The 24,707-nt window shown below is 35.6% G+C and overlaps 1 protein-coding gene across 1 annotated transcript in view; it reads right to left on the minus strand.

The window, feature by feature from the left end:
- RSRC1 (arginine and serine rich coiled-coil 1) overlaps positions 1-24,707 on the minus strand; it is a 417,872-nt gene that overhangs the window by 392,430 nt on the left and 735 nt on the right. Inside the window, exons 3-4 of the mRNA XM_045037326.1 lie at positions 14,930-15,125; positions 14,032-14,157 (exon numbers count right to left, since the gene is read on the minus strand). Of these exons, the coding sequence (XP_044893261.1) occupies positions 14,032-14,157; positions 14,930-15,125 (322 nt within the window). The remainder of the gene's footprint in view (positions 1-14,031; positions 14,158-14,929; positions 15,126-24,707) is intronic.

A 24,707-nucleotide genomic window follows, 5' to 3' on the forward strand; every position in this document is an offset into this window, starting at 1 on the left:
GTGGTTATAAGAAAAGCAGTCCTAAGATGGTAGTTTATAGCAGAAAATGCCTACATTAAGAAAGAAAAGGGGCGCCTGGGTGGCTCGGTCCGTTGAGCGTCCGACTTCGGCTCAGGTCATGATCTCACGGTCCGTGAGTTCGAGCCCCGTGTCGGGCTCTGTGCTGACAGCTCAGAGCCTGGAGCCTGTTTCGGATTCTGTGTCTCCCTCTCTCTCTGCCCCTCCCCTGTTCATGCTTTGTCTCTCTCTGTCTCAAAAATAAATAAACGTTAAAAAAAAAAATTAAAAAAAAAAAAAAGAAAAAAGATCTCCAACTAAGAATCTAACTTTACATCTCAAGGAATTAAAAAAGGAACAAACTACACTAAAACTTAGCAGAAGGAAGAGATTAATAAAGATTAGACTAGAAGTAATGAAATAACGTATTGAAAAACAATATTAAAAGTCAATGAAACTAAGTCTCTTTCTTGAAAAGACCAACAAAATTGGCAAGCCCCTAACTAGATTAAGGAAAAAAAGAAGACTCAAATAATTAAAATCAGACAGGAAAAAGGAGAAATTACAACTGATGTCAAATAAGTCTCAAATTATGAGACTATGATAAATAATTATACACCAACAAATTGGATAACAAACAAAATATGGATAAATTCTTACAAATACACAATCTATCAAGACTAAATTATGAAGAAATAGAAAATCTGAACAGATCTGTAGCAAGGAAAAGAGAATGAATCAGTAATCAAAACCCTCACAAAAAATAAAAGCCCAGAACCAGATGGCTTCACTGGAGAATTCTAGCAAACATTTAAATAAGAATTAATGCCAATCTCTCTGAAACTCTTCCAAAAAATTAAAGAGGAGGGAATACTTCCAAACTCATTTTGTGAGCCAGCATTATTACCCTGATACCAAAGCCAGACAAAGATAATACAAGAAAACTACAGACTAGTATCTATATTGAATATTGATGCAAAAAAACAAAGTACTAACAAATCAAATTCAACAGCATATTAAAACAATTATACAGGGGTGTCTGGGTGGCTCAGTTGGTTAAGCGTCTGACTTTGGCTCAAGTCATGATCTCACGGCTCATGAGTTCGAGCTCTGCATCGGGCTCTGTGCTAACAGCTCAGAGCCTGGAGCCTGCTTCGGATTCTATCTCCCTCTCTCTCTGCCCCTCCCCTGCTCACGCTGTGTGTGTGTGTGTGTGTGTGTGTGTGTGTGTCTGTTTCTCTCTCTCTCCCCCCTCCCCCCTCTCAAAAATAAATAAACATTAAAAAAAATTTTTTTAAACAATTATAGAGCATAAACAAATGGGTTTTGTCCCTTGAATACAAGGATCATTACATACACAAAAACCAAGTGTAACACACCACATGAAAAAAATGAAGAACAAAAATCACATGGTGATCTCAACTGACGCACAAAATTTTCTGACATGATTAAACATCTTTTCATGAAAATCACTCAACAAATTAAGAGAAAGTACCTCAATATAATAAAGTTCATATACAAAAGGACCAGTGTTAACATCATACTCAATAGTAAAAACCTGGAAGTTTCTCCTCAAAGATCAGTAGCAAGGCAAAGATGCCCACATTCCCCACTTCTATGCAACATAGTACTGGAATTCCTAGACAGAACAATTAGGCAATAGAAAAAAATAAAAAGTCATCCAAATTGGAAAGGAAAAAGTAAAATCATGACTTTCACATGGCATAATGACACAGTCTTAAATGTAGAAAAGTCTAAGATTACACACACACACACACACACACACACACACACACAGTAAGAATAAATAAGTTCAATAAAGCTGCAAGATACAGAATCAACAGTCAAAAATCAGTTGTCTCTTTACACTAACAGTGAGCAAACTGAAAAGAAAATTAACAATCTCACTTATATTAGCATTAAAAAGAATAAAACTTAGGAATAAACTTTAACCAAGGAGGCAAAAATCTTGTACACACACACTCAACAGCAAAATAGTGCTAAAAAAAATTAAAGATGACACCACAGAAAAATATCCCACGTTCATGGCATGGGGAGACATAATATTATTAAAATGTCATTACTAACAAGCTATCAAAAGATGCAACAAAATCCCAAAGTCCTTTTTCACAGAAACAGGAAAATTCTAAAATTGATTTTGACCATCAAAGGACCCCAAACACCAAAACAATCTAGCAAAAGAACAAAGGTGAAGGCCTCACAAATATATTTGTGATTTCAAAAATATATTACAAAGCTACAGTAATCAAAGCAATATGGTGTTGGCATACAGACTAACACATAAAATAATGGAAAAGAATGGAGAGCAGAAATAAACCCCTGTGTATACAGCCAAATGATTTTCACAATGTTAACAAGACTACACAATGGGAAAATGATAGTCTATTCAATAAATGTTGGGAAAACCATATCCACATACAAAATAATGAAGATGGACACTATCTTACACCATATGTAAAAATTAACTCAAAATGAGAAGAGAAAAAAAAAGGGACAAGAAATTTACTTGAAAAAATAAATAATAGCTGACAATTGCCATAATCTGGGAAAGGGAATGGACATTAAGAACAAGGAAACACAGAGAGCTCCCAACAATATTAACACAAGGAGGTTTGCACCAAGACACATAATAATTAAAATAGCACAAAGTGGTGGGGCGTCTGGGTGGATCAGTCGGTTAAGCGTCCGACTTCAGCTCAGGTGATGATCTCATGGTTTGTGAGTTCAAGCCCTGCATTGGACTCTGGGCTGACCCCCAGAGCCTGGAGCCTACTTTGGATTCTGTCTCCTTCTCTCTCTGCCCCTCCCCACTTGTGCTCTGTCTCTCTCTGTCTCTCAAAAACAAATAAATGTAAAATAAATAAATAAATAAATAAAATAAAAAGTTTAAAATGGCACAAAGTGGTGATAAATGGAGACCTGTAAAAGCAGCAAGAGGAAAGAAAACAGTTACGTACAAGGAAACCCCCCCTAAGGCTATCAACTGATTTTTCAGCAGGAACATTGCAGGCCAGAAAGGAATGACATGATATATTTAAAGGGCTGAAAGAAAAAAACCTGAAACCAAGAATACTCTACCTGGCAAGATTATCATCAGAATAAAAGCAGAGATAATGAATTTCCCAACAAACAAAAGTCAAAGTTCATTACCACTAAACCAGCCTTACAAGAAACATTAAAGGGAATTCTTTTTTTGATTTTAATGTTTATTTATTCTTGAGAGAGAGACAGAGCGCAAGCAGGGGAGCAGCAGACAGAAGGGGACACAGAATCTGAAGCAAGCTCCAGGCTCTGAGCTGTTAGCACAGAGCCTGACGCAGAGCCTGCCAAACCGCAAAATCATGACCTGAGCTGAAGTCAGGCACTTAACCAACTGAGCCACCCAGGTGCCCTGTAAAGGAGATTCTTGAGTGTAAAGAAAGAGCCATCTTCAGAATTAAGAAAATGAAGAAAAGAAAAAATTTTACAGGTAAATACAAACATATGATAACAGTAGTAGATTAATCACTTATAAAATCAGTATGGAGGTTAAAGCACAAAAACAATAAAATCAATTACATCTGTAAAAATCAGTCAAGGAATTGACAAGATAAAAAGATGCACAGGATGAGATCATATACATAAAACATGGGGAATAAAAGCGCTTTTAGAATGGGTTAAAACTTGTGACCATCAATAAAGACTGATATACGCATATATGAACCTCATGATGATCACAAATCAAACACCTATGATACACAAAAAATACAGAGAAAGGAGTCCAGGCATAACCTAAAGAAAGTCATCAAACTACAAAAAATAAAAGAGCAAGAGAAGGAGAAAGGAACAGAGAGGAACTACAAAAACAACCATAAAACAAGTAACAAAATAGCAATAAGTACATACCTATCAATAATTACTTTAAATGTAAATGGACTAAATGCTCCAATTAAAAGACATAGGGTGACAGAATGAATAAAACAGTAAGACCAATCAACATGCTGCCTACAAGAGACTCACTTCAGAACTAAAGATACATGCAGATTGAAGATAAAGGAATAGAAAAACATTTACCATACAAATGGAAGCAAAAACAAAGCTGGAGTAACAGTACTAATTTCAGACAAATTAGACTTTAAAACAAATAACGTGTATGGAAACCAATTTGACAATAAATTTCATATATTGAAAAAAAATAAAATAAAACAAATAACGTAGCAAAAGACAAAGTAGGACACTGCACAATGATAAAGGGAACAATCCAAGAAGACATAACAATTGTAAATATTTCTGTACCCAACATGAAAGCACCTAAATATACAAAGCAACTGTTAACATATAAGGGAAGAAATTGACAGTAATGTAATAACTGTGGGGGAGTTTAACACCTACTTACATCAATGGATAGATCTTCCAGACAGACAATCAACAAGAAAACAGTGGCTATGAATGACACATCAGACCAGATGGACCTAACATATATTCAGAACACTCCATCCAAAAACAGTAGAAAACACATTCTTTTCAAGTACACAATGGAACATTCTACAGAACAGATCACATTTTAGGTCACAAAACAAGTCTGAATAAAGTCAAAAAGACTGTAATCATATCATGCCTCTTTACAAACCACAACATCATGAAACTAGAAATCAATCACAAGTGAAAATCTGGAAAGAACACAAATAGATGGAAGTTAAAAAACATGCTATTAAACAATGAATGGGTCAACCAAGAAATCAAAGAGGAAATAAAAAATACATAGAGACAAATTAAAATAAAAACGCAACAGTTGAAAATCTTTGGGATACAGCAAAAGCTGTTCTAAGAGAGAAGATTATAGCAATACAGGCCTACATCAAGAAGCAAGAAAAATCTGAAATAAACCACCCAACCTTACACCTAAAGGAGCTAACAAACAAAAAAGTAAAGACCAAGGTCAGTAGAAGGACAGAATAAAGATTAAAGCAGAAATAAATTAGAGACTAAAATAATTAAGAGCTCAACAAAACAAGGTGATAAAAGATAAAATTGATAAACCTTTAGCTAGACTCAACAACAAAAAAGAGGGAAATCAAATATATATCAGAAATGAAGAAGTAGAAACAAGAACCAAGACCTCAGAAATAAAAGGGTTATAAGGGAATACTATGGAAAAAGTATACACCAACAAAATGGACAACCTAGAAGAAATGGATAAATTCCTAGAAACATATAACTTTCCAACACTGAATCAGGAAGAAATAAAAAATTTCAACAGACTGAAAACTGGCAACAAAATTAAAAAAAAAAACAACAAGCAAAACATTCCCAACAAATAAAAGTCCAGGACAAGATGGCTTCAGAGGTGAATTCTACCAAACATTTAAGGAACAGTTAATACTTACTCTTCTCAAACCACTCCAGAAAAAGAAGAGGAAGGAAAACCTCCAAATTCCTTCTATGAGTCCAACATTACCCTGATACCAAAACCAGATAAAGACACCAAAAAAAAAAAAAAAAAAAAAAAAAAAAAAGAAGGGGAACTACAGGCAAACATCTGTCATGAACACAGATGAAAAAATCCTCAACAAAATACTAGCAAACCAAATCCAACAATACATGCAAAAATCATGCACCATTATCAAGTGAGATTTATTCCCGGGACGCAAGGGTAGTTCAATATTCACAAATCAATCAATGTGATACACACATTACCAAGAGAAAGAATAAAAACCATATGATCATCACAATAGTTGCAGAAAAAGCATCTGACAAAGTACAACATCCATTCGTGATAAAAACCCTCAACAAAACAGGTTTAGAGAGAATGTACCTCAACATAAGAAAGGCCATATATGAAAAAACCACAGCTAACATCATACTGAGTGGTGAAAAACTGAGAGCTTGTCCCCTAATACTAGGAACAAGACAAGTATGTCCACTCTTAACACTTTTATTCAATATAGTAGTGGAAGTCCCAGCCATGGCAATCAAAAAAAGAAATAAAAGGCATCCAAATTGGTAAGGAAGAAGTAAAACTGTCACACTATTTGCAGAGGATGATATTAGATATAAAAAACCCTAAAGACTCCACCCCAAAACTACCAGAACTAATGTGAATTTAGTAAAAGCCTCAGGATGCAAATTTAATATATAGAAATCTGTTGCATTTCTATACACTAATCATGAAGTAGCAGAAAGAAATTAAGAAAACAATCCCATCTGCAGTTGCACCAAAAAGTATAAAATACCTAGGAATAAACTTAACTAAAGAGAAAGACCTGTACTCTGAAAACTATAAAACACTGATGAAAGTCACTGAAGATGACACAAATGAATAGAAAGACATTTCATGCTCATGGATTGGAAGAACAAATATTGTTAAAATGTCCATACTACCCAAAGCAATCAACTGATTTAATGCAATCCCTATCAAAATACCAACAACAGGGGCACCTCAGTGACTCAGTAGGTTAAGCAGCTGCCTTCAGCTCAGGTCATGATCTCGCGGTTCATGGGTTTGAGCCCTACACTGGGCTCTCTGCTGTCTGTGTGGAGTCCGCTTTGAATCCTCTGTCTCCCTTTCTCTCTGCCCCTCCCCAACTTGTTCTCTGTCTCTCTCTCTTTCAAAAATAAATAAATAAAAATTTATGTAAAAAACACTTTTCATAGAACTAGAACAAACAATCCTAAAATTTTCAAGGAACCACAAAAGACTCCAAAAAGTCAAAGCAATCTTGAGAAAAAAAAAAAAAAAAAAAGCTGGAGGTATCATAATTCCTGATTTCAAAATACACTACAAAACTATAGTAATCAAAACAGTACTAGCACAAAATCAGACACAAAGACCAGTGGAACAGAATAGAGAGCCCAGAAATAAACCCATGTTTATATAGTTTAAGCTAGGAAAAGGGAGGCAAGAATATACAATGAGAAAAAAGTCTTTTCAACAATTGGTGCTGCGAAAACTGGATAGCTACAGGCAAAGGAATGAAACTGGACCACTTTCTTACACTATGTACAAAAATAAAAAATAAACTCAAAATGTATTAAAAACCTAAATGTGAGACCTGAAACCATAAAACTCCTACAAGAAAACACAGGCAATAATCTGACATCAGCCTTAGCAATATTTTTCTACATATGTCTCTTCAGGCAAGGGAAACAAAAGCAAAAATAAACTTTTGGGACTACACCAAAATACAAAAGCTTTTGCACTGTGAAGGAAACCATCAACAAACAGAAACCTACTGAATAAGAGAAGATATTTGCAAATAATATATTTGGTAAGAGGTAACATTCAAAATCTACAAAGAACTTTTATAACTCAACACCAAAAAAAACCCCACAAATAATCCAATTAAAAAATGGGCAGAAGACTCAGATAGTTTTCTAAAAAAGAAGATATACAGATGGCCAACAGACACATGAAAAGATGCTCAAAATCACTAATCATTAGAGAAATGCAAATCAAAACCACATTAAGATATCACTTCACACCTGGTCAGAATGGCCAGAATCAAAAAGACGAGAAATAAGTGTTGGCAAGGATGCAGAGAAAAGGAAACCCTCACGCACTGTGGCTGGGAATGCAAACTGGTGCAGCCACTGTGGAAAACTGTATGCTATTGCCTCAAAAAATTAAAAATAAAAATACTATGCATATGTAGATTTATACATATATATACATACACACAATAGAGTATTGCTCAGCCATAAAAAAAGAATGAGATCTTGCCATTTGCAAGACGTAGATAGTATTATGCTAAGTGAAATAAGTCAAAGACAAATACCATATGAGGAGAAGTGGGAGATACAGGTGGAATGAATATTTCACAGGGATGAGAGGTATAGCATAGGGAACACAGTGAACAGTACTGTAATAGCACTGTATAGTGACAAATGAAAGATAACATTTGTGGTGAACTTAGCAGAACACATAACTTGTCAAATCACTATGTTGTACACTTAACACTAATGTAACATGGTGTGTAAAAACACACACACACTGCTTTGTAAAGGAAAAGGCACAACAAATGCTGAGGTAATAAAAAAAAGAAGAAGAAGAAATGGGCAAGATTTATCTGACAAAAACTTTAAAACACTCCTGAATTATAAAAAACCTGCCTACAACAAATGAAAAACCATCCCTTTCCTCTTAGAACAACTCAACATGATAAAGATGTCAGGTCTCCATAATTCATAAGTTTAATAAAATCTCAATAAAGACACCAAAAGCTTTTTTAATGGACCTAAATGAGTTAATTTCAAAGTTTGTGTGAAAAAAATAGGCAGTTCACATGGAAGTAATAGCCAGGAGAACACTGAAAATGAAAAGTTAAAAGTCAAAGGAGGACTTAGCCCTATCCAACATTAAAGTATACTGTACAGTTTCTATACTTAGCAGTGTGGTACCAGTGCATAAATGAACAAGCAGGCTGCTGGAATATGCATAAAGTCAAAGAAAAAAAAAAGACCTAAGTAGTAATGAAATTTACTACATCAATAAAAGGGGTATCACAAATCACTGGGGCAAAGATGGACTTTTTAATAAATGGTGATGTGACAACAGCCAACTGAAAAAAGAAAACAATAGATCCTGGGGATGCAAGCTGGTGCAGCCACTCTGGAAAACAGTATGGAGGTTCCTCAAAAAACTAAAAATAGAACTACCCTACGACCCAGCAATGGCACTACTAGGCATTTATCCAAGGGATACAGGTGTAGTGTTTCAAAGGGACACATGCACTGCCATGTTTATAGCAGCTCTATCAACAACAGCCAAAGTATATGGAAAGAGCCCAAATGTCTATCAATGGATGAGTGGATAAAGAAGATGTGGTGTATGTATACAATGGAGTACTACTCGGCAATCAAAAAAAATGAAATGTTGTCATTTTCAACTACATGGATGGAACTGGAGGGTATTATGCTAAGTGAAATTAGTCAGAGAAAGACAAAAATCATGTGATTTCATTCATATGAGGAGTTTAAGAGACAAAACAGGTGAACATAAGGGAAGAGAAACAAAAATAATGTAAGAACAGGGAAGGGGACAAAACATAAGAGACTCATAAATATGGAGAACAAACTGAGGGTTATGGGAGGGGTTGTGGGAGGGGGGGATGGGCTAAATGGGTAAGGGGCACTAAGGAATCTACTCCTGAAATCATTATTGCACTATATGCAAACTAATTTGGATGTAAATTAAAAAAATAATAAAACAAATTAAAATTAAAATAAATAAATAAAAACAATAGATCCATACCTCATATCATTGACAAGAACAAATCCAAATATATAAAAGACATAAATGTAAAAAATGAAATAAACAGACAAATCAGTGAACTCCTATCTGGGTATAAGGAATGAATTTCTCTATATTCTGAATGTAAGGAAAGATGCATTGAGAGAAGAGTGATAAATCTGACCACATAAAAACGCTTCTGCATGGCCAAGAAGTAGCATGAACAAAATCAAAAGACAACGGAAAGACTAAGAGAAAATATTTGCCATATGTATTACAGCTAAAGGGTTGATTATCTAGTAACTCTTTAAAATTAAAGGAAAAAAATATCAAAAACCCAAAAGACATGAAAAGAAAACTTGCACACAAAAAAGACAGAAAAATGGCCCTCAAACATAAAAAAAGATGTTCAACACTTATGATAAAAAGAAATGAAAACCAAAACTACATTACAATACCATTTTTCATTTATCACACTGGCAAATATTTAAATATGCCAACATATTCTATTGATGAGGCTGTTGGGAAACAGGACTCTTACATACTACTGACAGTTTTATTTATTTATTTTATGAGAGAGAGAGAGAGAGAGAGAGAGCGCGAGCAAGCTCGGGGCGGGGGGGGGGGGGGAAGGACAGAGAGAGACAGAGAAACCCAAGCAGCCTTCTCACTGTCAGCCCAGAGCCCAACGCGTGGCTTAAACCCATGAACTACCCACAAACCGCAAGATTATGACCAGAGCCAAAATCAGACACTTAACTGACTGAGCCAGCCAGGCACCCCAGGATTTTAGCAATTTCTATCAAAACTACAAACTTATTTATCTTTTCATCTGGCAATCCTATTTGTAGGAGTTTCCCCTAAAAATATACCTCCAACGATATAAAAATTTTCATGTACAAGGTTGTCTATGGCAGCTTTTTAGTAACTGCAAAATATAGGAAGTATCCTTAATGTCCATATGTAGAAGATAGGCTAAACAAATTATGATAGAGCCACACAATGAGCAACTAAGCAGCCATGAAAAAATGAGTAAGATTACTATTAAGTGACATGGAGTGCTTTCCAAGATATACTAGTAAACAAAAAGACCAAAGTACAAAAGAATATCTCTAGTATACCATGGATATACTACCACTTAGTTTAAAAACAAACAGAGGAGTAGTGCCTGGATAGCTCAGTCAGTTAAGCACCCAACTCTTGGTTTCAGTTCAGGTCATGATTCAAGGGTCGTGGAATTGAGCCCGGCATTGGGCTCCACACCAACCATGGAACCTGCTTAAGATTCTCTCTTCCTCTCCCTCTGCCCCTTCCCTGTCTCAGGCATGCAACTTACACACATGCACACACACTCTCTTGGTCTCTCTCTTTAAAAAAAAAAAAAAAAGTAAAACCTAAAATACAAATAGAATTAGTTACCTATGGAGTGGTTAGAAACAAGATACAAGGGAGAAAGGGGAGTGGTATTTCTCTGCATATGCCTTTTTAGTATAGTACCATCTGTCAGAACCATATTAATATTTCACATACTAAAAACAAGGGAGAGACAAAATTTTAAAATTTAGCGGGATAAAAAAACTTGAAATATAAACAAAAACAAACAAATCTACCTCTTTGAAGAAACTAACCATAATGAAGTGGGGAAGAGAACTATATACCCCCACAGTAAAGATAAAAAGTAGCATAAAAAATATTAACCCTAGTTTGTAAGTTTGTTTTTTTACAGTGGTATGTATCAGCAATTCTAAAAGTACTTTCTGCGTATTCTGGAATGAGGAAATAAATAAACATACAGTGAATAACAGGAGCAGATCCCTCACTGTCGCAAAAGGAAGTGAAATATGTCACAACTTGAATATTTTGAGAACATAAAAATTATATCAAAAAGCTGGGGTGCCTGGGTAGCTCAGTCAGTTAAGGGTCTGACTTCGGCTCAGGTCATGATCTCAGTTTGTGAGTTTGAGCCCCACATAGGGCTTGCTGCTGTCAGTGCAGAACTTGCTTCAAATCCTCTGCCCACACCCCCACTCTCACATACTTTCTCTCTCAAAAATAAACAAACATTAAAAACAATTATATTAAAAAGCATAATCACCTAATTACTCTGTAACCCATCCATGGAAACCACAACAAACTTCACATATTTGACTTCCCCCTGCCATCCCTCAGAACATGCTTCATCTTTCAATTACTTTTTACATGTGTAACAAGTTTTCTGGAAGTATCTGACTTACCATGACTGAAATCACTCATTTCTATTAAAAAGCACAGAGATCATTAACAACACACCTTTGCTTTAGAATCGTATTTTTTTCTTTGAAAAACTGACTACTTTCATCTTTTCTGTTTAAAATATAGCCTTGATTACCCATGCTGTTCAAGGAATGAGTTGTTCAATTTTCTTGTTAAACCAAGATTAAACTCATTTAGTTCAAATATTTTGAAAAATTCTTAAAATATATTCTTAAAATAGTATGTGCATAGGACATAGATAATGTACTTTCTCAAAATTTAAGACTTTTCAGTGACTCCAGATTATTTAGTTATTATAGTTAAATGCCAAAGTGTCAATCCAAGAGGCTGAAAAGTTGTTCTGAATAAACCTCTGCACTTGTTTTCTGATATACAAAATAAAGGTATTACAATACATGATACCCTGATGGAGTTACAAAACTCAAATTACTAAATGCATATGTGCTAGATAGTTTGTGGTTGACTAGACATCACTGCTATTGTTTTTAAAGTCTTCCTTGCATTGCAAAGGAAATTAACATTTCCAGACCCCCCTTTGGAGATAGGTGTAGGTAGATAATTGGGCAGAAAAACACCTTCCAGGTGAATGGTTTCTTGAGAGCCACCCACTTTGGTGCTACCAACTGAGAGAGTACTTAAAATTTCCAGTGACTTCTGAGCAAACAACCAGCTGCCATGCTTCAAGCTAAAATAATCAGTGACAGTTCTCCTAATTCCCTGAATCCTTCCAAAGGTTACAAAAGTTTCTTATGTTAAAACCCTAATGCTTGACATCAAACTCTAAATGACTGATGCACGTGAAAATATATGGAAGTATATGTGAAAATATAAACTAAAAAAGACCATAAAAAACATGAATTATTATTTTTGTTCCCAATGATGGGAAATTTCAATTGAAGCTATTTTCTGGTAATCAGACTCTCTTTAGACAAATCAATACATCCAAAAAAACAGCTTTCCTTCTCCAAATCAATAAAACAATAAAACTTTTTCTTGCTACAAAACCCAGCTCTCTACCTAACTTCATTTCCCCATTTAATCATTCATTCAAATCAAGACATGTTTACCAAGCAAGGCATTTTGCTAGGTAATAAGAGGGTGTCACTGCAAGAGTTTACAATATGTGAGAATAACAAAAACATAATATTCAAAATAGAATTGTTACAAATCAGGAACCACAGGTGATGGTGGGTCAAGAAAGGAGGGATTAAATTTAACTTGGGAGTGAAAAGGTAAAAAAATCAAAAAAGGACTGAGAAATAATTAAAGGTTAAATAGAACCAAGCATTAAAGGATAGAAAGATTTCTCAAAATAAAGATATGCAAGAAAGCCAAAGAGCATACTCAAAGAAACAAAGCTAGCAATTCAGGGACATGTATGAAAAAAAAGGTATATAACACAAGGTGGCTTATCCATAGAGTATAACAGAGGAGAAGAGGCTGAGGGCAAATAACACAAGGCCAGAAAGCTAAATATTTGAACTTTACTGCTATTAACCAACTTCAGATTCATACAACTTACAAAATTTCATGCCTAGATAACAAAACCAGGCTGTTAATATATCCCTAAAACTAGAGCCTAATAGTAGTATGAAGAACTAAGCAGAGAAAAGAAAATGATCTGCTTAAAATGCTGTTTTTATCCTAACATTCTTCTGCTCAAAAACCTTCAATAATTTCTGAATGCCTATTTTTATCAAGTCTGTCAATACCACAGTCCCCATCCTACTTAACCAAATTTTCTACCATTGCCCAAATGTACAACTGTCTCCAGACAGGCTATTCTCTGTATTATTGGCCCTTGAGCACAGCCAGAAAACACAGGTGGAATATTAGACTGTGTATTAATGTATTAGTCTAGCTGTGTATTAGTCTGTTCCAACTGCTATAACAAACTAATGTCCAGCAGACTGGACAGCTTAAACAAGAGAAATTTATTTCTCACAGTTCTGGAGGCTATTATAATTCTAAAATGAAGATGCCAGCTAATTTGGTTACTGGTAAGGGCTGTCTTCCTGGCTTATAAATATCCACCTTTTCACTGTGTCTTCACGTGGCCTTTCCTCTGAGTGCATACTCACAGAAAGAAAAAGATCTCTCTCTTCCTCTTCTTTTAAGGCCATGTGAAGATACATGTATCCCTACAGGATTAAGCTCTACCCTATGACCTCATTTAACCTTAATTACCTCCATAAAGACCCTTTCTTCAAATATAGCTATGTTAAGGGTTAGGGCATCAATATACGAATTTACGGGAGACACAATCTCATTCTATAACACACTGAGGCAAGATCTTGAAAAATTCTAGCTTCTTCTCTTACATTCTTCAAAAATGTCCTCCATCGTGTGAAAAAGCCCTCTCCTGCCTACTAGAGAATGAGAAGCCAGTGAGGATGAGTGACCCCAGGTGAAATTAGCAGAACTGTCAGCTGAGCTCAGTCAAAATCATAAAATCATGAGAACATAAATGATTGTTGCTTTAGATCACTAAATTTGGAAACAGTCTGTTACAAATAGCTTTGTAACAGCGATAAATATCTACTACAGCATACCTTCTTGTTCTGCTTTTTGACCTAGATCTCTGAACTCTATAGGATTTCCCTCGACCCCTTGAACGACTTCGACTTCGTTTTCTTCGAGAGCCATATGAGGAGCTACTGCTTGATCGATGCCTGCGTCTGAAATAAAATATAATCAAGTGTCATTGCTATAAAAAAATTTTTACAGGCATTAGACAGAAATCTTCTAGATTCTAAAGAATCGTCTCATTTTTACTACTTCTCACTCTTTCCTAGAAGCAAATAGAGATAAAACATTATTCCTCTTTAACAGTCAGATGACTGATGCATAGTTTAGTGATTGGATCCAGCTACTAATTAACATGTTAAGGGTCCTCAGCACTATACAATCCTTCCAAATATTATCAGACGATATTTCATGAGAACTACACCAGTTTATATCTACATGTCTACAAAGAACAGACAAAGGACAGACACTAGACCCATGGATTGGGCCTGGCAAAAAGGAAAACCTTTGGGAGAATGAGGGGTTGGGCCAAATGGGTGAAAGGGAAAGGGAGATACAGGCTTCCAGTCATGAAACGAGTAAGGCACAGGAATAAAAAGCAGAGCATAGGAATATAGTCAATGATATTACAATACCAATGTTAACGGAAGAGAGGGTAGCTATACTTGTGGTGAACACAGAATAATGCATAAACCTATCAAGTCACAAAATTGTACACCTGAAACTAATGTAGCATACTCAAAATAAAAACTAAAAAAAATTTTTAAAAACTTTTGGGTTGGCACTTAACCCTCATAAATATATAACTTATAAAAGAAAAAATGTTTTACCCAAAAAACTTGAAAGTTTTTTGACCCAAAAAAACATATGAATACTAAAGAATGCTACTCTCATTACTAAATAAGTAAAAATTATAAAAATTACCTTCTATCATATGAATGAGAACGAGGCTGAAGATCTCTGGACCAAGATCTTGACTTTGACCTTGATTTCCTTCCACCTTTCTTTCGGCTATATGTTCTACTATCTGAAGAACTACTTGAAGATGACCGTCTACGGTGTTTCTTTTTTCTCTTGCTTCTGCTTTCTTCTTCAGTATCTGATGACCGGCGTCCCATTTCTGTAAGTGTAAATTCAAAGAAAATTTTTTCTAGCATAATGGCACAATGGATGAAATTTAACATAATAATATTTGTAGAACTTTGTAAAAATTTAAAAAGTCTTAAAGCAAAATTTTAAATGTACCTGGCATTTTGACAAGACATGAGAAGTAGCTCTAGTATAGTCTTCAAGAATTATCAATTGTTTTTACAATTTATGAACAATTTAAATTTGTCCATAATTTTTTCAAAACTCTCTCTAAAGAGTCAATTCTGAGAACGGGATACGAATATAAATTATTATAAATTTTCTTATATTTTAAGTTGCACTTATCATCAATTATACGCTATCTGAGTTAGGGATCAACCATTAATCCTTGCACATTCCCTAAAGATAAAAAATATTTTACTACCTTTTATAGTTACATTTTTCTAACTAAAAATACTAAATTTTTAAATGGATAAAACCTCATTAGTTATCAACAAAGTACAAACGGAAACAATGCAAAGTACTAACGTTGATGAGGTTATTGTTAAGTCAGTCAACTCTGCATACTGCTAATTCCTATATAAAGTGATGGTATAAATCCTTCTAGAATGCAATTAAGCAGTAAAAAAAAAAAGTCATTAAAATGTTGATTTTCTTTTTGACAAAGCAATCCTACTTCTAAGAATATATCTGCAAAGTTTTTCTTAAAAGGAAGATATATTCATGAAGATATTCATTATAGCATTATTAAAACCGTATCTCCAGAGACTATACTTTAACAAAATATGTACATATGAGTAAGAGCAAAAATGAAAATAATTGGTAATATTTAAGTGATGAAACTGGGTAATTGTTTTTATTTTACACTATTTTCTATATGGCTATAGTAATGTTTGTATATTTAGTAAGCAAAAGAGAAAAAATACAGAAATACAACTTTTTTATTCTTAAGAATTAACTTAGTTGAGGGGAGCCTGGGTGGCTCAGTCGGTTGGGCATTCGACTTCTGGCCCAGGTCACGATCCCGCACTTTGCGGGTTCAAGCTCCACATCAGGCTCTGTGCTCACAGCTCAGAGCCTGGAGCCTGCTTCAGATTCTGTGTCTCCCTCTCTCTGCCCCTCCCTTGCTTGCACTCTGTCTCTCTGTCTCCCAAAAATAAATAAATATTTTTTAAAAATTAAAAAATAAAAAAAACAATTAACTTAGTTGAGGGGCACCTGGGTGGCTCAGTCAGTTAAGGGTCTGACTTTGGCAAAGGTCATGATCTCACAGTTCGTGAGTTCGAGCCCCACGTCAGGCTCTGTGCTGTCAGCTCAGTGCCTGGAGCCTGCTTCAAATTCTGTGTCTCCCTTTCTCTCTGCCTCTCCCCGACTCACACTCAGTCTCTGTCTCTCAAAAATTAATAAATGTTAAAAAAAATTAAAGAATTAACTTAGTTGATAAGAAGCTTCCTGTCTTAAAGTCAGCCTTTAGTCTCACACACAATCTCATTTATTTCACTAAAATAGTTATTAGCTATCTTTCAGTGTCACATAAAAACAAGATCCATCCTATGTGATGGTTAAGATAAACAGTTAATGGAGCAGATAAATAAATCTCATAATTCCCTTTAATATTTATTCAAAATAAGTTAATAACATTACTATGAAAAAAGCACTGTGTTAAATTACAGCTTTGTTTTCAGAATGGTCAGGAAAGCCATCCTCTCCCTGACTCTAACACAATACCACCTGAAAGTTGAAAATCACAATACCACTTGAAAATTGCTGTCAGGACTAATTCAAAACATCAAGCTATTTACCTAGGGCCAGAATTAGACTTTAAATATAGTTCTGAACCTCCAAGTTGTTCATAGTTCTAGTATTTTACAGTTAAAATATTGGGAAGACTTGGTTTTGAAACTTTCAGTAAATCACTTGTAAATCAAAGCCAGTTTCCTCACTGAAAAATGAAATTGCACTGGCTAACGATCATCATGACCCTTTCCAGCTTCCAAATACTATAATTATGAAAGTATACATATATAGACCGTATAAATGTACACATATACACACTTAAATATCCACATATACATATCCATTATATATAACATGTAACCACGTCTGTGTGTGTGTGTATTTTCACTAAAGAATGTTACATAATTGCATGATGACAATCACCTAAGTCTTCCTATTTCCTGTTTTTTTCTTTCTTGTTTTCATCTTTAGACAGTTAATGACGTTTCTTTGCCCACAAATAACCATTTAAATTAAGATGAGTTTTTATGATAATCTTATCTGGTTAAAAAAATACTAAAATCAGAGTGAAAGGATAAAGAAGTACAAATTCACAAGGATAAAGAGACTAGAAGAGAAAACAACAGGAACAGTAGACAAGATATGTCAATAAATTTTTAGCAAATGAAAACCAGATGGAGAATTTAGAGCTAAGAAAGTTGAATATCAAGCAACTGCAGAGAATTCCAACAAGAGAAAGGCCAATTCACGTAGCAAAAATCAGAAAGGGTCAAGAATTTGAGACACCAGATACCAGAGCAGGCACAATGGGTCATGAGACTAAAATACAGAGAATTAGTTGAAAATGTAAAAGAAGTAATCTCCCAGGTCCTCCCCCATCCAAACCAGATAAATAACTACTCCTTTCCAGTCCCAGCAGGAAAGATGGTTTACTTTAGGAAAATGATGAAACAATGAAGCACCAGGTCCAGGGTAAAAGAGGGCAGAAAGATGCTAAACTTAAAGATGCCAAAGTTAAAGGAAAATGAAGGTTTATAATCTAATGGTAAATACTGCAGCACTCAGTGTACTTGGATCCAAGAATGCTGGCAGAAGATTCTTTACAAAAACTGATAGGTAGCCAAAAAAAGGTAAATAAATATTTGAAGGTCCTCTGAAAAAAAGGCCAGGCCCTTACCCAATCACCTTTTAACCAAACCCACCAGTTAACAAGTCCAAACCTTAAACGATAAACTTTTCTCTGTAACCTTTTTTGTTGTTAACCTTTTAGTGATTATACAACAAAAGATAACCAATCACATGATGAAAGCCTTCATCATAAGAGACAGAACCAAAACAAAAAGAAAAAAAAGCAACTTTTAGTAAACAGGTAACATGCAAAAAAAATCAGTTAATATCCTCAGAAACACATGAGAAGATGATCCTGCAAACAAGAATAGGAGGAACATCCAAAGAACAGGAAAGCTTGAAATTCAAACAAATGATAATTTGTAATAAAAAATACAATAGTGTAGGGGCTCCTGGGTGGCTCAGTTGGTTGAGCGTCAGACTCTTGATTTCCACTCAGGTCATAATCCCAGGGTCATGGGATGGATCCCAGCATAGGGCTGGAGGCTACGTAAGATTCTCTTTCTCTCTCCCCCTTTGCCCCTCTCCCCTGCTCATGTGCACACATGCTCTCACTCTGTGTCTAAAATAAAAACAACAACAACAAAAACAAATCAATAGGGTTAGAAGATAAGGTCAAAGGACTTGAAGAAAGTAGAAAGAAAAAGAAAAAATAGGAGGTGGGTGCCTGGCTGGCTCAGTCTGCAGGGCATGTGACTCAATCTCAGGGTTTTATGTTTGAGTCCCACATTGGATGTAGAAATTACTTAAAAATAAAATATTAAAGGGGCGCCTGGGTGGTCCAGTCAGTTGAGCATCCAACTTCGGTTCAGGTCATGATCTCACAGTTCGTGGGTTCAAGCCCCACGTCGGGCTCTCTGTGGACAGCTCAGAGCCTGGAGCCTGCTTCGGATTCTGTGTCTCCCTCCCTCTGCCCCTTCTCCACTCATGCTCTCTCTCCATCTCTCAAAAATGAATAAATGTTTAAAAAATTAAAAAAAAAAAAAAAAGGAAATAAAAAAGGACCAATCCAGAAAGTTGGATATCCAATGAATATGCATTCCATAAAAAAAAAAAGGAGGGGGAGAAAAGAGATAAAAATATCCAAAGAATAATTCAAAAGAATTTCCAGAATTGAAAGACATTGCTTTAAATCCCCAGGACAATGAAGTAATAAAAGACATACACCAGATATATCTCAGAAAAATTCAGACACCAGCCATATATAGAAGATCCTAGAAACTTCCAAAGAGAAATAAATGGGGGGAATCACAAAGGGCTTCTCAACAGCAACACAGAAAACAAAAAGCACTTGCCTTCACAAATCTAAGTGAAAATGATTTTCAACCTGTCTATATTAAGACCCAATCACTGATGTAATAACAGATCAGAATAAAGACACTTTCAAATATGCAGTCTCAAAACTATACCTTGCACTCACCCTTTCTTAGGAAGCTACTAAACGATGTGCTCCACCAAAAGTAGAGAGTAAACCAACAAAGATGACCCAGATTCAAGAAAAAAAAAAGAAAAAAAAAAAAAAAAAATCTAACACTAGACACAGGTGAAAAGTCCCAGGATGATTACAGGCCTAGGTATAAGAGATATATCAATGAGCAAGTGACAAAAACCCTTGCCCACTATAATAGCAATTCTCAGAATGGAGTTAGTAGACCTTTGCAGGTCCCTAAGACCCTTTCGGGGATCCAAGAAATCAAAACTATTTTCATTATAATATTGAAACATGATTTCCCTTTTTCACTGTGTTGACTTTTGCACTGATGATGTAAATAAAAGCAACAGTAGGCAAAACTGCTGGAGCCTTAACAAGAATCAAGGCAATGGCATCCAATTGTACTAGTAGTAGTCATTATATTCTTCACTGCAACACACAGTTTAAAAAAAAAAATTTAAGGCAGTTTCACTGAAGAATGTCCTTGACAAAGCAGTAAAAATCATTAATTTCATTAAATTTCAGGGGTGCCTGGGTGGCTCAGCCGGTTGAGTGTCTGACTTCAGCTCAGGTCATGATCTCACAGTTCGTGGGTTCAAGCCCTTCATAAAGCTCTGTGCTGACAGTTCAGAGCCTGGAGCCTGCTTTGGATTCTGTTTCCCTCTCTCTCTGCCCCTCCCCTACTTGCACTCTGTCTCTCTCTCTATCAAAAATAAATAAACATTACAAAAAATTTAAATTTCAACCCTTGAGCACACATCTTTTTAATATTCTGTATGATGAAACGGGAAATACACTTACCTGCTGCTGCATACTAAAGAATGGATACCTTGAGAACAAGCATTTGTACAGATGAATTTCAAATTGAACTAGCTTTTGTCATGAAACACCAGTTTTTAAAAAGTTTACTAAAGAATGTGCGAGACAGCGTGCCTGAGCAGGGGAGAGGCAGAGAGCAAGAGGGAGAGAGAATCCTAAGCAGGTTCTGTGCTGTCAGCACAGAGCCTGACATGGGACTCAATCTCACCAACTGTGGGATCATGACCTCAGCCAAAACCAAGAGTCAGACGCTTAACCAATTAAAGCCACCCAGGTCCCCTAAAACACTATTTTTAAAAAAACTAACCATGATTACTCAGACTTGAGTATTTGGCAGACATCTTCCCAGAAATGAATGAAGAGTCTTTCACTTCAAGGAAAACTGACATTTGTTGCCAACGATAAAATTTTAGCTCTCAAGCAAAAATTAGAATTTTGGACTTGTATCCACCAAGACAGACTGACAGCTTCCCAGTTACTAAAGATTTCTCTGATGAGATCAGTAGTGATATTAACAAATGTGAATTTTTAAAAATTACATAATAAGGTAAAAATCTAGAAGATATGCATAACTCAGTGAACCATTATTTTCCCAAAGGCCAACTCATGATGTCACAGAATCCATGACAAAAATCCACTCACAGTGTCAGACAAACCAAAAGATTTTAATGTAAGTCACTGATATGGCTTCAAATATCAGATTGCAACCAACCTTAAGGAAACTACTACTTGTCAGGGTGCCTGGGTGGCTCAGTCGGTTGAGAGTCTGGCTTTTGGTTTTGGCTCAGATCATGATCTCACAGTTCGTGACTCTGAACCCCACCACACACCAGGCTCCACACTGACAGTGCAGAGTCTGCTTAGGATCTTCTCTCTCAAAGTGAATAAATAAACTTGAAAGAAAGAAAAGAAAAGAAAAGAAAAGAAAAGAAAAGAAAAGAAAAGAAAAGAAAAAAAGAAAGAAAGAAAGAAAGAAAGAAAGAAAGAAAGAAAGAAAGAAAGAAAGAAAGAAAGAGAGAAAGAAAAGGAAAGGAAAGGAAAGGAAAGGAAAGGAAAGGAAAGGAAAGGAAAGGAAAGGAAAGAAATGAAAAAAGAAACTACTACTTTTCATGTTTTGGTGTGGTATCAAAGAAGTAATTATCTGAAAAGGCTATTAAAATACTTATTTTTCAAATACCATATCTTTGTGAATCCAAATTTTCTCCCTATACGTTAATCATAACAACTCATCACAACAGACTAAATGCAGAAGCAGATGTTAAGAATACAACTGTCTTCTATTAAGCCAGACATGAGAGATTTGAAAAATGGAAAATAATGCCACTTTTCTCACTAAGTTTGTTTTGGAAAATAGTTATTTTTCATATCAAATGTGTTATTTGTTACCATGTAATGGGCTTATTACTTTTACGTGGATTAACACTTCAAAATTTTCTAATTTAATTACTAGTAAGGCAATATTTATAGATACAGCCCACATAGACAAAAGTTCTTGGAGTTCACCATAATTTTCAAGGGTATAAAGGAATCCAGGGTATGTGGGTGGCTCAATCAGTACAGCATCTGACTCTTGATACCAAGGTCATGAGTTCAAGCCCCACATTGGGCATGGAGCCTACTTAAACAAATAAATAGAGTTGTAAAGGAATCCTAAAACTAGAAAGTTTGCCATTCTCCACTCTTGCCCAGCTTATTAAGTCCCTATGTAAGGCATAAAGAAGTAGAAAGAACATGACACAGATCTAATTATGTACCTTGCTGTTGACTGGAAAAAAAAAGAAAGAGAATAGGAGGTGGGTATAAATTTTCCTTTAATTTCAAACAACATAATGCACCCCAGTAGAAGAATGATTACATTTAACCCAGAAAAGTTACTGAAAGATACAAAATCCTTCCTTAGAGGAACTAAGTAAAAGAAAGTTCAAAAACCATGTCACAAAACTATGAATGTATTTTCAAATAACACATTTACTTTTCAGAAAAATTCCACTGAAGTATAATTAATCAAGAGATATCAAAAGCCACTATATTTCTTTATTACAGTTAGCTTCAAATATTTATTCAGAAAAAGTGAACACTAAAAGCAAATAAGAGAGATCCAAAAATTGTCTTCTCTATCAATGACAGGTTCTGAAATCGTACTCACCACCCTAGATATATACTTACCTCTGGATTTTCATCTCATTGGCATATAATTGAAAATACTTACTCATGAGTACTTACTTACTCACGTTACACACTCCTAGTAAGAAAGAATTCTTTATACTTAACTCCGTCATTAAGGAAAAGTACATGTAAAACACATTAATAACTCTTTCTGAGAAGGGCAACAATGAATTGAGCAGAGATCTTTAAGAGTCCTACAAGCTAACAATTTTTCAATCTATCTGTAAACAGAAAAGGCAAGTACAGGAACAGAACTCATACAGCTCTTGGTTTTCTGTCCTCCCTCTATTTTCTAGTACTTCCTGGTTGTAGTCTCTTGGTTGTAAACCTTACCCAAATACTCCCACTACAGAACTGAAACCAGGACAGGTAAGGACTACAGCAGGACATCAATTCACAAAAACATCTCATTGTAAAGTTTAAGTGACTAACTGAAGATGTGAAGCCAAGATGTGCTCATTCAAAAGACAGCTCAAGGCATACACAAATAGTTCCTTTGTCTAGTTATTAAAAAAAGTACAAAAAGCAATTAACCTTTCTCAGAAAACATGCAGTTAGAACAAAGATTCCTAGAGGATATGACAGTTTATTTCTCCACTACTCATTCATTAGTATATCAATCTTTTTTATCTTGGACACATGGCAAAAAAAAAAAAAAAAAAAAAAAAAAAAAGAAGAAAAGAAAAGAAAAGAAAGAAAAAAAGAAAAGAACAGGCATGTCAATGGGAAATCCACCTCAAAGAGGTAAAGTAAAAAAAAGTAAAAATATCATTTTAGCATAGGAAGAAATCTGCAAACAAGTACAGAATCATGCAAAAACAGTGAAAAAACAGAGGTAAAATTCTAATTTGATATAAGAAAGCAAAATTCAAAAGAGATACAGAATTGTCAAAACACTCCTCCATTAACAAAAAATTTGCTGACTAGCATCTTTTTTTTTTTTTAAGTTTATTTATTTTGTGAGAGAGAGCATGAGTGGGGAAGAGGCAAAGAGAGAGGGAGAGAGAGAATCCCAAACAGGCTCCGTGCTGTCTGCATAGAGCCCAACTCGGGGCTCAAACCCACCAACAGTGAGATCATGACCAGGGCCAAAATCAAGAGCCAGAAGCTTAACTGACTGAATCACCCAGGCGCCCCCTAGCATCTCTTTTTAAAAAAAAACATTATCAGTCATAAATATTTCTCCCCAGTGGTTTGAAAGGAAAGCAGAAAATATATCTATACATCTACTGTAACAATCTTACTACACAACTTTTCCAACTCATAACACAACTCTTTGCTAAGAGTGGTGGAGTTGGCAAGGCCAATCAATAGCTGCCTTTATTTTTTTTTTTCTATTTCCAACATTTTTAGCTCTCTTATTGAAGAACATACAGTAGTAAAGTGTTACCACTTAGCAGGAAATCTCCTTTGCCTGCAAAGAAAGTGAATACGTATAGACTCTAAAGCTGGAGGGGATACAGTTTCCCCACAAGGTTGCACCTATCATAGCTGTTCAAATCCTTAAACCTGACAACTCTGCATAACTCTTTCTCTTAGAGCTTTTATGTCTAAGTCCAAAAATAACAGCTGGAATACTGTTTTGTAACGCAAAATATATTTGAATTTATTTGAATACCTAGTACCTAGTCAGCTGAAACTCTAATAGGTTAGTGGTAATTCTGAAAACGCAGTAACAAAAAATTTAGGCTTGCAATGTACATTTAAAGATATATAACCTCTGAGATAGAAATTACATTAAGGTTGACCTAAAATCATGAGCCGGCAACACGTATAAACAGTGCACTATAACCGCTCACCAAAGTAAACAGAGCTTAAGGGTAGCCATGTGCTCTTACTCTATGACCAGCAGGCCACAAATTCTGAAGTCAAAGAAATAGAAGCGAATAAGGTGAATAGATTCATATGTTAAGAAAGTTAAGTCTATTTCACCTAAGCAAGAGTGCGAGCCAGGAAGGGGGATAGGCATTGAAAGAGCAGGTGGATCTAAAGTACCAACAGCACAGTGAGTGGGGCACAGTGCACCAGGTGGCAGCCTCCCTCTCGCTCCACCCTACCTAGAGCTAGTGACGAAGCACCAACCACACAGAAACCCAAAGCAGTGATCTAGGACCAGGCACTGGGAATGGAGAAGGAGGTGTGGCGGGAGTAGGGGGTGAAGGAGGAATGGGAGGAAGGGCTGGTTAACTCTCCCTCACCGCCTCCAGACCAAGGGCCTAGCTTGAGGCCTGCGACCGCACGCAATCCTACAGCCACCCACCACCCAGCACCCAGCACCCACAGGCCCCAGCTCGGACCTAAAGGGTCAGAAAGCGCCAGGTGCGGGGCGCA

Source organism: Felis catus, chromosome C2 (genome assembly GCF_018350175.1).
Source record: "Felis catus isolate Fca126 chromosome C2, F.catus_Fca126_mat1.0, whole genome shotgun sequence".
Classification (NCBI taxonomy): domain Eukaryota; kingdom Metazoa; phylum Chordata; class Mammalia; order Carnivora; family Felidae; genus Felis; species Felis catus.